Source organism: Amblyraja radiata, chromosome 38 (assembly GCF_010909765.2).
Source record: "Amblyraja radiata isolate CabotCenter1 chromosome 38, sAmbRad1.1.pri, whole genome shotgun sequence".
NCBI classification, from domain to species: domain Eukaryota; kingdom Metazoa; phylum Chordata; class Chondrichthyes; order Rajiformes; family Rajidae; genus Amblyraja; species Amblyraja radiata.
Window position 1 is genome coordinate 8,227,840 of NC_045993.1, and position 14,322 is coordinate 8,242,161.

Genomic DNA, 14,322 nt, shown 5'->3' on the forward strand with positions numbered 1-14,322 from the left:
GGAGAAGGCAGGACAATGGGGATAGGAGGGAGAGGTAGATCAGCCATGATCGAATGGCGGAGTAGACTTGATGGGTCGAATGGCCTAATTCTGCTCCTATAACTTAAGAATATGAATGTATGGTTATTGACCAGCAAAGTCACTCAGCATTGAAACAGGCCCTTCGACCCAGCTTGCCCACGCCAACCAACATGCCCCATCAACATTAGTCCCACCTGCCCACATTTGGCCCATGTCACTCTAATGTTATCCTCTCCATGAACCTGAGTCACATTACACTGCCCTGGCAGCTTGTCCCACCTACCATGTTCATTCAAGTGGTCAACTTCCCAATATTTCAACCACATTTCGCTGCTACCTAGACTCAATTATTCCTCTCCTTCCCAGATCAAATGAAGGGCCCACCCTCTGAAGCAGTAACAGTTTCTCTCTCCAAAAATGCGTCTCTCCAACCAGTCAGTCTGAAGAAGGGTCTCGAATCGAAACGTCGCCTATTCCTTTTCTCCGGAGATGCTGCCTGACCCGCTGAGTCACTCCAGCGTTTTGTGCCTATCTTCCCCGGAAAGATCATACATGATTACAATCGAGCCATCCTCAGTGTACAGATACATGATAAAGGGAATGACAGTGCAAGATAATGTCCAATTAAAGATAGTCCGAGGGTCTCCAATGAGGTAGATGACAGCTGAATTAATGTGCTCTCTTTGTTGAAGCCTAACAAACCACTACCAAACATACAACATCACACAGACAACAAAGCTAACCAAGCCTTCCTGCTTTAAGAGAGAGCTTCATTTATGTACAGTAATTACTGCCTCAGTCTGCCACTGACTCTCCCGATTGCTTGACACTTCTTAACAGTGTTTGTGTCTCCAGCACTGTAATTATTTCTTGAACTGAAGACTGTGAGGAATTGTAGCTCAGCTCACCGTTGACCTGCTTCCCCTGTTCACTGGGTGCTTTTACATTCAGTCCTGGAGTCAATTCATCATCACATAACTCCCCGACAGCTTCTGATGTATCTCTCCCTGCAATCATTTGGCCATTGTGACTTCCCCCCCCCCCTCCCCCCGATTTAAGCAAGATCTTCTTAAAGATCTGCAGAAGGGTTTCGGCATGAAACGTTGCCTATTTCCTTCGCTCCATAGATGCTGCCGCACCCGCTGGGTTTCTCCAGCATTTTTGTCTGTCTTCTTAAAGGGCCTGTCCCACTTTCCCGAATTATTCACGAATTCTCCTGAATTAATCTCGAACTCTCCCGAGTTTTCAAACTCGCCGAATGTCCGTAGCGAGTCCATAGGAGGCCGTAGCGAGTCCGTGGGTTTATCGTAGCGGCTCGTTATGCCAGCCCTAGGTACTCTGGGCATCAGGTAAGTCGGGACGTTTTTTCCAGCCCGATAAAAAAATGTCCACGAGGGAAAAAAAATAGCCCCAAGTACCTACGGCTGGCATAACGAACCGCCACGATATATCCACGGACTCCTACGGACTCGTTACAAACATTCTGCGAGTTTGAAAACTTGGGAGATTTCGTGAATAACTCTGGAAAGTGGGACAGGCCCTTTTGTGCTGCAGACTGGTATTGTACCATCAATATCCCACTTAGTTTAGTTTGGTTTAGAGATACAGCGCGGAAACAGGCCCGTCGGCCCACCGAGTCCGCGCCGACCAGCGATCCCCGCGCACTTACACTATCCTACACACACTAGTGACGATTTCTTTGTTAACCGGGTAGGTGGAACTAGTGTGGATGGAGCACCTTGGTCGGTATGTTTACCATGCTGTATGACTATGATTTTTATAACGTGTCAGAAAGAACTTCTTGCGTTTGGCGTGCACAGCCTAGTGACGAAGGGCCGAATGGCCTACTCCTGCACCTAAAGTTGTAGGTCAACTTGTTCTATTTGATCTTATTTGTTTGTGCACGTCGGGTTGATCGCATTAATTGATAGCTGAGTTGGATGATCAGCCATGATCATATTGAATGGCGGTGCAGGCTCGAAGGGCCGAATGGCCTACTCCTGCACCTATTTTCTATGTTTCTATTAGTTGAAACAGGGCGGACCACGTGGTGGTTGCAATCTCCCACCCCAGGAAAGATCTGCTGATGCTGGTTTAAATCGAAGATAGACACAAAATGCTGGAGTAACTCATCGGGCCAGGCAGCATCTCTGGAGAGAAGAAGGGTCTCGACCCGAAACGTCACCCATTCCTTCTCTCCAGAGACGCTGCCTGTCCCGCTGAGTTACTCCAGCATTTTGTGTCTATCTATGAATGTTATGACTACAACAACTTTGCTGAGTGACTTCCATTGGTGGAATACGATGTTGTAAGACACTTGAATAAGCAATGAGTTTGACAATGAATTAACCTTGCAAGATTGTGTGTGAAGGAACTGCAGGTGCTGGTTTTCACCGAAGATTGACACAGAATGCTGGAGCAACTCAGCGGGTCAGGCAGCCTCTCTAGAGAAAAGGAATAGGAGGCGTTTCGGGTCAGACACTTTTTCAAACCCAGTCTGAAGAAGGGTCTCAACCCAAAATGTCACCTGTTCCTTTTTCCAGAGATGCTGCCTGACCCGCTGTGTTCCTCCAGCATTCTGTGTCAACCTTGCAAGATTGTCTCTTCAAAGATAATGAGTAGATGGGTATAGATACTTTGGCTGCTCCCTTCCACTTTGAATGGTCTGGGGGAACTAAAGGGCCTGTCCCACTTTCACAAGATAATTCACAAATTCTCCCGAGTTTTCCCCGTGATTCAAACTCGCAGAATGTTCGTAACGAGTCCGTAAGAGTTAGAAACATAGAAACATAGAAAATAGGTGCAGGAGTAGAGGCCATTCGGCCCTTCGAGCCTGTACCGCCATTCAATATGATCATGGCTGATCATCCAACTCAGTATCCTGTACCTGCCTTCTCTCCATACCCCCTGATCCCTTTAGCCACAAGGGCCACATCTAACTCCCTCTTAAATATAGCCAATGAACTGGCCTCGACTACCTTCTGTGGCAGAGAATTCAAGAGATTCACCACTCTTTGTGTAAAAAATGTTTTCCTCATCTTGGTCCTAAAAGATTTCCCCCTTATCCTTAAACTGTGACCCCTTGTTCTGGACTTCCCCAACATCGGGAACAATCTTCCTGCATCTAGCCTGTCCAACCCCTTAAGAGTTCATAGATATATCGTAGCGGCTCGTTATGTCAGCTGTAGGTTCTCGTCGCATCAGGTAAGTCGGGACGTTTTTTCCAGCCCGATAAAAAATGTCCACGAATAAAAAAAATGGGCGGGATGAAAGAAATTCTACTTTTTACTCGTAAGGAGGGCATCGAAATAGTCGTGGGAATTCGTAGACATACTCATAGGAGTTCGTGAACATAGTCGTGGAAAGTCGTAGGAGTTCGTAGATTACCGCGATCTTGATTTTTTTTTTTAATGTCCTTTAAACTCAGCAGAGGTTTTGAATTAAGTCGTGAAAGTGGGACAGGGCCTTTAGGTATTCGATTTGCTCCTTCACGTAAAGCATGTGGACAGATATGATCCAACCAGTACATTGTCTGGAACAATTCTCCTGAGTATAGAATGAATGGCAGAAATTAAATCTTCGCTCCTCAATGGTGCCGTTCTGCGTTGTATGCAAGATCCCACATTTTAGTTTTATTTAGTTTTAGAGATACAGTTTGGTAACGGGCCCTTCGGCCCATCGAGTCTGCGCTGACAACCTATCCCCACACACTAACACTACCCTACACACACACTAGGGACAATTAGACCAAGCCAACAAGCCTGTTCGTCTTTGGAGTGTGGGAGGAAACCGGAGCACCCGGAGAAAACCCACAAGGTCATGGGGAGAACGTGCAAACTCCACACGGACAGCACCCGTATTCAGGATCGAACCAGGGTCTCTGGAGCTGTAAGGCAGCAACTCTACTGCTGCGCCACCGTGCCTCCCGATCAAACCACATGTCTGACCTCAATTGATCTAAGTGTGCGTAAGCATATTGTGGGATGCCACTGCCTTTCTGAAAATATTAGCATGGACTCTCTGAAATGTTCATAATGGCAATCATAGTTCGGTGTTTTCGATGGTCTAGATCTCTGCTCTTGCCAAGAGTGTGCCTGGTGAGCTCAATATTCTACATAGAGTTTGATACCTATCTCAAATATAACGAGACACAAGAGACTGCAGATGGTGGTTTACCAAAACAAAACAAAAGTGCTGTAGTAACTCAGTGGGTCAGACAGCTTCTCTGGAGTTTAGAAGGGTGTCATCATTAAAAATGGGCTGGCACAGTGGGCGCAGCGGTAGAGTTGCTGCCTCACAGCGCCAGAGACCCGGGTTCGATCCTGACCTCAGGTGCTGTCTGTACGGTGGTTCAATAGGCCTTTCCTTAGCTTTATTGGGTGACTTTCTCATGAAAGACACAGACTGGGGTGCTATCCCAGCCTGTCCTGGGTGCCGTCAACTGTCTCTCCAATAGTCACCAAACTCCAGTAGTCACCAAACTCCAGTAGTCACCAAACTCCAGTAGTCACCAAACTCCAGTAGTCACCAAACTCCAGTAGTCACCAAACTCCAGTAGTCACCAAACTCCAGTAGTCACCAAACTCCAGTAGTCACCAAACTCCAGTAGTCACCAAACTATTCGTGGTTGTCACACACTGTATTCCTAGTTGCCACAGGCTGAGCCAGACTTCAGTGTGAAATATATACATCTTCTAGATGGGCTGGGACGCATCCTCAGGGATGTGACCTGGGGTCATCGGGTGTTTTCGGGTCTCATCAACATCAGTCACCCTCGCCCGGGTGACCCAGCAAACACAGTGGTTGTGACTGTAAGAACTCCGTACAGACAGCACCCGTAGTCGGGATCGAACCCGGGTCTCTGGCGCTGTGAGGCAGCAACTCTGCCACCGCAAGCCCTAACCTTTACTAGATGAACCTTCTCAGCTCATGGAGATGAATGATTTCATGAACCCACTTCAGACGTACTGGAGAAAATAACATTTCTTATGTTCGGTTATAAATCAGGGACTATCCACCTTTGGATACTTAGCTGCAGGAACTCTAAGAGTTTGTTCACGGAATGTTTTTCACGGACAGGTGTATCTATGATTAGCTTCGGCAATATGACAGGAAAGTCATCATCCGCTCGTTGAAGGGTAACAATTGTGCTTTAATTACCTTAATCAGGATGTTCATGCATTTGCATTCTGTTTAGAGGAGCGGTGCTTAATCTAGTGTCATCGAGGGATAATAAAACCATGTAGCTCTCTGTACTAACAACTGACACGATCGAAAGCACTTTCTCTGGACGTGGAATTTGTAATAAAGGTTTAGTGATTCATGGCTGGAGTCAAAAAGCTTCTTTATGGGAAGGGACGAAACTCCGCGGCAGAAATAATGGCCAGTGCTTCTTTCCCTGTCTGCTAATAATTCCATCCGTTTCAATTTGGAGCGAGAACAGCAGCGTAGAGCAGCTGGTAGTGCCGCTGCCTCTCAGCACAGGAGACCCAGGTTCCATCCTGACCTCCGGGTGTTGTTTGCGTGGAATTTCTCTGGGACCGGGCGGCACGGTGGCGCAGCGGTAGAGTTATCACACGTTATAAATTGTCCCCTCTTCAACCGTTATAATAATTATTTTACCTTAATACGGTGGAACGGACTTGACGACAAACAGGGACTTAAATTGTTGAAATTCTTTGTAGCCCAGATTTTGTTTTGCTTTTGTTTTAGATTAGGGAGTTTTGTTTTTCTCTTTTTTTCTTTTTTTTCTTTTTATCTTTTCTAAGGAAGAACTGCAGATGCTGGATAAAATCGAAGGTAGACACAAAATGCTGGAGTAACTCAGCGGGTCAGGCAGCATCTATGGAGAGAAGGAATGGGTGACGCTTCTGGTGATGGCTTGGCCTCCGCAGCCTTCTGTGGCAAAGACCTCCACAGATTCACCGCCAGAACCAAGCCAACTTACTCGAGAACCAGAGGACATGCCTTCTGAACCTTCTGAATTTTGTAGTCGGCAGGCCAGTACTCTGCATATCGCCAACTTGGACAATTTTACATTTTATCAAGCCAATGAACCTACAAACCTGCACGTCTTTGGAGTGTGGGAGGAAACCGAAGATCTCGGAGAAAACCCACACAGATCGCAGGGAGAACGTACAAACTCCACACAGACAGCATCCATAGTCGGGATCGAACCCGGGTCTCTGGCGCTGCATTTTGCTGTAAGGCAGCAACTCTACCGCTGCGCCACCGTGACCATAGATTTAAAATGAGGGGGAAAGCTTTTAAATAGGAACCTGAGGGTTATCTGAAGAAGGGTCTCGACCCGAAACGTCACCCATTCCTTCCCTCCACAGATGCTGCCTCACCCGCTGAGTAACTCCAGCATTTTGTGTCTACCTTCAATTGTAATCGTGCTTTGTCTCTCCGCTGACTGGTTGGCATGCAACAAAAGACAATAAACTAAACTAAACTACCATTACAGGATTCAGTGTGTAAGCTGTGCTTGTATCGGTTGCTGCTCGCTATCGATTCTCAGTGCTTCTCCACCGTTCAATCTTCTTGAGCAGCTGTGGCACTGGAGTGAACTCCATTCCAAACCTGGTTTAAAAAAAAAACCTAGATCAAAACACAACTATATCCAAAAAGGTCTCAGCTCTTAGACAGGAAGAAGGTACAGGAGCCTGAAAACTGTAACATCCGGATTCAGGAATAGCCTCTTTCCTACAGCCATCAGGCTATTAAACGCAACAACCTCCAAATCAGCTCTGAACTACACAGACATGGTTTTGTCTTTTTGCACTAAAGGGGCATGTCCCACTTTCACGACTAATTCACGACCTCTGCCGAGTTTGCCCTTGACTCATACTCGCAGCAAGGCCGTCACGAGGTCGTAGGTAGGTCGTAGCAGGCCGCGATGCTAGTCGTAGGTACTCGTGGCATCAAGTAGGTCGGGGCGTTTTTTCAATACGATGAAAAATGTCCACGAGTAAAAAAGGTTGTGAATTAAGTCGTGAAAGTGGGACAGGCCCTTAAGTGCACGTATGTGTGTGTATGTACATCTGACACTATATACGTGTGTGTGTGTGTGTGTATGTATGTCTGACACTGTATACATGTATGTGTGTGTGTGTGTATGGACATCTGACACTAAACTAAACTCAGTACATGTGACAATAAACTGAACTACTATTAAGGATTCCGTGTTTAAGCTCTGCTGATATAAGCTCAGTTTAATTATATATATTATATATATAATATATATCTGAAGAAGGGTCTCGACCCGAAACGTCACCCATTCCATCTCTCCAGAGATGCTGCCTGTCCCGCTGAGTTACTCCAGCATTTTGTGTCTACCTTCGATTTAAACCAGCATCTGCAGTTCTCTCCTACGCATTCTGTCCGCTTATATACAGTGTGTATATATATACAGCTTATATACAGTATATATATACAGCTTATATACAGTATATATACTCACACTGAACTTTTTCTCTCTCGTTTATTACATTGTTCACAGTTTATGATCTTTATATTTAAGAAGGAACTGCAGATGCTGGAAAATCGAAGGTAGACAAAAATGCTGGAGAAACTCAACGGGTGAGGCAGCATCTATGGAGCGAAGGAAATAGGCAACGTTTCGGCCTGAAACGTTGCCTATTTCCTTCGCTCCATAGATGCTGCCTCACCCGCTGAGTTTCTCCAGCATTTTTGTCTGCCTATGATCTTTATATGTTCTGCTGTGCTGCTGCGAGTAAGAATTTCATTGTTCTATCCGAGACATATGACAATAAAACACTCTTGACTCTCGACTCTTGAGTGCTTGATCGCAGATAGAATAAGTAAGTAAGTAAGTTTATTGGCCAAGTTTATTGGCCAAGTACAGAGCTCGCTGCGCAGAAAATGCACGCTCTGATAGCAAAACTAGACTGGTGATCTGTTGGTCCAAAATGATCCATTACGTTCAAATCCTGCCATTGGAGTTTCAGAATTTAAAAGCAATTTTAAAATAGCATCTGCAGACAGGGCTGAAGGATTGTAGGTTCTTTGTACATGAGGGAACATATTCCTCATGTTCCATGATGGAGGTCAATTCACTGGATGTATTCAAAAGGGAGTTAAGTAAGTAAGTTTATTCACATACAAGGAATTTGCCTTGGTGCTCCGCCCACATGTAACAACATGACATACAGTGACAGTTACGAATGATTCAGAAAACACTAAACATTAATAATAATAAAACATTAATGATAAAACACCATTGATCAAGCATGTGAACCAACAAAATACCAGATCAAAGGGAGGCTACAGATTTTTGGCTGTTGAGTAGAGCAACTACTCGTGGATAAAAACTGTTTTTATGTCTGGCTGTGGCAGCTTTGACAGTCCGGAGTCGCCTTCCAGAGGGAAGTGATTCAAAGAGTTTGTGGCCAGGGTGAGAGGGGTCAGAGATGATCTTGCCCGCTCGCTTCCTGGCCCTTGCAGTGCACAGTACATCAATGGAGGGAGGGTTGCAGCCAATAACCTTCTGGTTGGACTAAAAATGCCATTGCATCTGAGTTTCTCTCTGTGATGAGGTAATTGTTTGAGAACATTTTCCGTCAGAGCAAAGATTGCTTCCTCAGTAGTGCTGCCAATGAGAAGGTCATTATGTTTTCTTTGGAAATGGTCCCAGTCCTGCGTGTTCTTGTTACTTTAGTTTGGTTTATCATTGTCACTTCTACCAGGATCGACTGACAAATGGTGTCTTGTCTACTTTTGACTGGAATTTGTTTCCGTGACAATTTAACTCCATATGGCAATTTTTCCGTTAAGAATAAGGAGTGCAATGCATATTTTTAGCAAGATAACGTTGACATTTAACTGAGTGAGCGCAAGCATATGACAAGCCTAAGATAGACACAAAATGCTGGAGTAACTCAGCGGGAAAGGCAGCATCTCTGGAGAGAAGGAATGGGTGACATTTCGGGTCGAGACCCTTCTTCAGCCTGAAGGATGTGAATTCAGTCCGAATTTGAACTTGACCAGTCTGAAGAAGGGTCAGGTCAGGCAGCCTCTCTAGAGAAAAGGAATAGGAGGCGTTTCGGGTCAGACATTTTTTCAAACCCAGTCTGAAGAAGGGTCTCAACCCAAAATGTCACCCATTCCTTCTATCCAGAGATGCTGCCTGACCCGCTGAGTTACTCCAGCATTTTGTGCCCATCTTCGGTGTAAACCAGCATCTGCAGTTCCTTCCTCCGCATATGACAAGCCTACTTTGGTGAAGCACTTGGCTCCTGCCAATTCTACGCGACAACGATTGATGCTGGGAAGTTGGTATCTCAGCAAGGAACTGCCGGAAGACTTTCCAGGTAAGGGGTCAGCCATTTAGAAATGAGTCGAAGATTTTGAAACTTTGGAATTCACTAACGCATGATCCTACAGTTGAGAAAGGCAAAAGAGGTGGCAGATGTTGTAATGTTGATCAACAAAACAAACAAAGTGCTGGAGGAACTCAGTGGGTCACCATCGATCTATGGAGGGAAGTGGATAGACAACATTTCAGGTTGGAACTCTTCTTCAGACTGATCGCCTGTAGTGTATATTGATGAGCTGAAATCGTGTGTAAAGCTGAAATTAGTAGCTATTTCTGATTCTTAAGGGCCTGTCCCACTTACGCGATTTTTTTCGGCGGACTTGTCAGCACCCGTCACAGTCGCAGCAGGTTGCCGAGAATTTTCAACATGTTGAAAATCCAGCGGCGACCAGAAAAAGGTACAACTCTTTGGGCGACTACTCACGACCATACAGGCTTCACCCCGCGACATGTCGACACGTGACGCCTGTTTGGTGGTGAGCCGTCGCCCAAAGAGTTGTGCCTTATTCTGGTCGCCGCTGGATTCTCAACATGTTGAACATTTTCGACAATCTGCTGCGACTTTGACGGGTGCCGGCAAGTTCGTCGAAAAAAATCGCGTAAGTGGGACAGGCCCTTAAGGGTTATAGACAGAAAAATGGATTTGAGATATTGACTTTACCTGAGGCTTGAGAGAAACAGTGTGGAAACAGGTCCTTCGGACCACCGAGTCTGCAGTGACTAGTGATCACTTGTACAGGGACTCCAGGGACAGTAGCCAATTGACTTACAAACCTGTACGTCTTTGGAGTGTGGGAGGAAACCGAAGATCTCGGGGAAAACCCACGCAGGTCACGGGGAGAACGTACAAACTGCGGACAGACAGCGCCTGTACTCAGGATGGAACCCGGGTCTCCGGCGCTGCAAGCGTTGCCAGGCAGCGACTCCACCGCTGCCCTTTGTACCATTGCGAGTCAAGATTCTTCCTCAGGCTGTCCCAAACAGGAGCAGGAGTTGGACAACCAGCTCCATGAGTTTGTTTCTCCATTCAATGAGATCATGGCAGATCCTGACTTGGCCTCAAGCCGTTCTAACTCTCCTTTCATGCTTTGCCTACCTTGCAATTCAAATATCTGTCAATCCCTGTCTTGGTACATTTTCAAGGGTCTCATCTCTAGTGCTCTCTGGGGTAGAAAATTCCAAAGATTAACAACCCTCTGTAAGAAGTTGTTCCTTATCATCCTCATATTAAAAGCTGCTTATATTTCTACGTCTGATAAAGGGTCTCGACCCGAAACGTCACCCATTCCTTCTCTCCAGAGATGTTGCCTGTCCCGCTGAGTTACTCCAGCATTTTGTGTCTATCTGCCATTTAAACCAGCATCTGCAGTTCCTTTCTGCACATATATATTTCTATGCTGGAGGAACTCAGCGGGTGAGGCAGCATCTATGGAGCAAAGGAATAGTCGGGACCCTTCTTCAGACTGAAGAATGGTCCCGACCCGAAACGTCACCTATTCCTTCGCTCTATAGATGCTGCCTCACCCGCTGAGCTTCTCCACAATTTTTGTCTACCTTCGATTTTTCCAGCATCTGCAGTTCTTAAATATATTTCTATGCTGCTTCTTTGGTTTAGAACTTTGGAGATAAATCGTGGAAACAGGCCCTTCTGCCCACCGAGTCCGCGCCGACCAGCGATCATCCCGTACACTAGTACTATCCAACACACTAGGGACAATTTACAATTTTACTCAAAGATAATCAACCTACAGACCTGCATATTTAACTTTAAGAAACAAAGACTCCGTACGACTAGAAAAACCTTTTGTATTTCGGTTTGTGGAGTAGGTGTGTGGAATAAATTGAACGGGGAATTAAAGCAATGCACAAACATGAATCATTTTAAAATGATATATAAAAAAATAATTTTCAAGGGGTACAGGGATGGAGGGGATGGTTGACAAGTGGTGGTTAATGTTTATCTATTGCTTTACTATTGTTTACTTATGTTTGGGTACTTCAGATATGAAGTTTGTATGTGCATAATAGTTGTATGTATATATATGTCTAGGTATTATGGGAAATTGCCTAGGGTAGTATTATTATTATTAATTAATTGATTTTTAAATATGGTAGAAGTGTTGGGGAAAAGGGGTGAGATTTAATAAGTTATTCTTCTTCTCACTCCTCTTTGAGCTTGTACAGACACAGAGTTGGACATTGGAACTTTGCTTTTGTTCTTTTCATTGCTTTGTAAATATTGATTGTAATGTCCAATTGTTTGATAATTTCCATGTTGTTACTATTAATGTCTTTAACGTCTACTTGTTCGGAATAAATAAATAAATAAATAAATAAATAAATAAAATTGATGAGTGATATTGTGTGGTCAATAATAAACCTTTCTTTCCTTTCCCTCACCCGACTCTGTGCCTCTGTGCCCTAACTCCACCCCCCATGCCCCCCCCCCCCCTTCATAGATCCTGACGCAGGAGGACTGGAACGTGGTGCTTTACAATGGGATGGCTTCCACCTCACCTTGGGCGTCCTTGTACTTTGTCGCCTTGATGACCTTCGGTAACTACGTCCTCTTCAACCTGTTGGTCGCCATCTTGGTGGAGGGCTTTCAAGCAGAGGTAAGCGGTTGCATCAGATTGCTGCTCATATCCCCTGGATTGCTTGATAGAATGTGGAGTTGATCGCTTGAATTGTCTAATCGAGACAGGGATAGGGTAGAATAATTTAGTTTTAGACAATAGACACTAGGTGCAGGAGTAGGCCATTCGGCCCTTCGAGCCAGCACCACCATTCAATGTGATCATGGCTGATCATCCCCAATCAGTACCTCGTCCTTGCCTTCTCCCCATATCCCCTGACTCCGCTATTTTTAAGAGCCCTATCTAGCTCTCTTGAAAGCATCCAGAGAACCGGCCTCCACCGCCCTCTGAGGCAGAGAATTCCACAGACTCACCAAACTCTGGAGATACATCGCGGAATCAGCCCCTTCGGCCCACCGAGTCCGTGCTGACCAGCGATCCCCGCACATGGGACGGCAGATGGCACAATGGGCTAAGTGTTCGGCTGGCAACCGGAAGGTAGCCGGTTCGAATCCCGCTTGGAGTGCATACTGTCGTTGTGTCCTTGGGCAAGACACTTCACCCATCTTTGCCTGTGTGTGAATGTGTGTGAATGTGTGTGAGTGATTGGTGGTGGTCGGAGGGGCCGTAGGCGCAGATTGGCAGCCACGTTTCCGTCAGTCTGCCCCAGGGCAGCTGTGGCTACAGAAGTAGCTTACCACCACCGAGTGTGACTGAGGAATGAATGAATAATGCGATGTAAAGCGCCTTGAGTATTAGAAAGGCGCTATATAAATCCCATCCATTATTATTATTATTATTATTAACGCTATACTACACACACCAGGGACAATTTTTTTTTTAATAACACTGATACCAATCCAATTAACCGATAAACCTTTACGTCTTTGGAGCATGGGAGGAAACCGAAGATCTCGGAGAAAAGACACGCGATCACAGGGAGAATGTTTTATTGTTATATGTCCCAGATAGAACAATGAAATTCTTACTTGCTGCAGCACAACAGAATATGTAAACACTTTATCCCACAGAGTGGTGAGTCTGTGGAATTCTCTGCCTCAGAGGGCGGTGGAGGCGGGTTCTCTGGATGCTTTCAAGAGAGAGCTAGATAGGGCTCTTTAAAAATAGCGGAGTCAGGGGATATGGGGAGAAGGCAGGAACGGGGTACTGATTGGGGATGATCAGCCATGATCACATTGAATGGCGGTGCTGTCCCGAAGGGCCGAATGGCCTACTCCTGCACCTATTGTCTATTGTCTGTTGTAAACATAGTACACTGTAAACAATATGATAAACGAGCGAGAGAGAAAAATGTTCAGTGTGTATATATACACACATACTCAAAAGTACACATATGTGTATATATATATATATATACACACACATACACATGCGCACATACTCAAAAAACAAACAATAGTAGTGTAATAATAACAATAATAATAATAATAATAATGTAGTTCAGAGCTTGTTTGAGGTTGTCGTGTTTAATAGGCTGATGGCTGCAGGGAAGAAGCTATTCCTGAACCTGGACGTTACAGTTTTCAGGCTCCTGTACCTTCTTCCCGATGGCAGTGGTGAAATTACTCCAGGAAGGCATGATATTGTGTTTAAGAAAGAACTGCAGATGCTGGAAAAATCGAAGGTAGACAAAAAATGCTGGAGAAACTCAGCGGATGAGGCAGCATCTATGGAGCGAAGGTCTGAAGAAGGGTCTCGACCCGAAACGTCACCTATTCCTTCGCTCCATAGATGCTGCCTCACCCGCTGAGTTTCTCCAGCATTTTTGTCTACCCAGGGGGGCATGACCAATCTTTTGTGCGTTTCCCTTCCTAAAAGTATGTGACTAATTTCCCCTCTGGTGCATCCATCTCCAGGGCAACGCCAACAAGTTCGACTCCGATGAAGAACAAACGTCGACCAACTTTGAAGACTGCGAAAAGATGAAAGAAATGCACTACTTGTCAGGTAACGGCCCCTGGTGTCCCTCACTGGGGCAGGCGCTGCCCTCTTATGGTGGGATGACTTATGGTCCAACGGAGGGGATAGGATGAAGCTCTTGGTAAGATTGGTAATCAGAGGGCAGACAATGAAGAGGATGAGGCGGGGAAACATTTCCTTTTGAAATGAGATACTCTGATTCTGGAAAGAAACATACAAGCAGATCCATTAAGGGCCTGTCCCACCTGCCGATTTTTTTCAGCGACTACCGCGACTGTCTTAGTTGTTGCAGGTCGCCGAAAAACCAGCGACTCTACGCCCCTACGACATCCAACAGTGCATACGAAAATATTATAATAATATTTAAATTTAAATTATCCATAATATAACTTTAACATACAACCATGCATACAAAAATATTATAATAATATTTCAATTTAAATTATC

At 45.3% G+C, this 14,322-nt stretch overlaps 1 protein-coding gene across 1 annotated transcript in view; it reads left to right on the plus strand.

Moving 5' to 3' along the window:
* Positions 1-14,322, plus strand: part of cacna1i (calcium voltage-gated channel subunit alpha1 I) — a 252,978-nt gene that overhangs the window by 143,165 nt on the left and 95,491 nt on the right. Inside the window, exons 11-12 of the mRNA XM_033013140.1 lie at positions 11,818-11,973; positions 13,812-13,902. Of these exons, the coding sequence (XP_032869031.1) occupies positions 11,818-11,973; positions 13,812-13,902 (247 nt within the window). The remainder of the gene's footprint in view (positions 1-11,817; positions 11,974-13,811; positions 13,903-14,322) is intronic.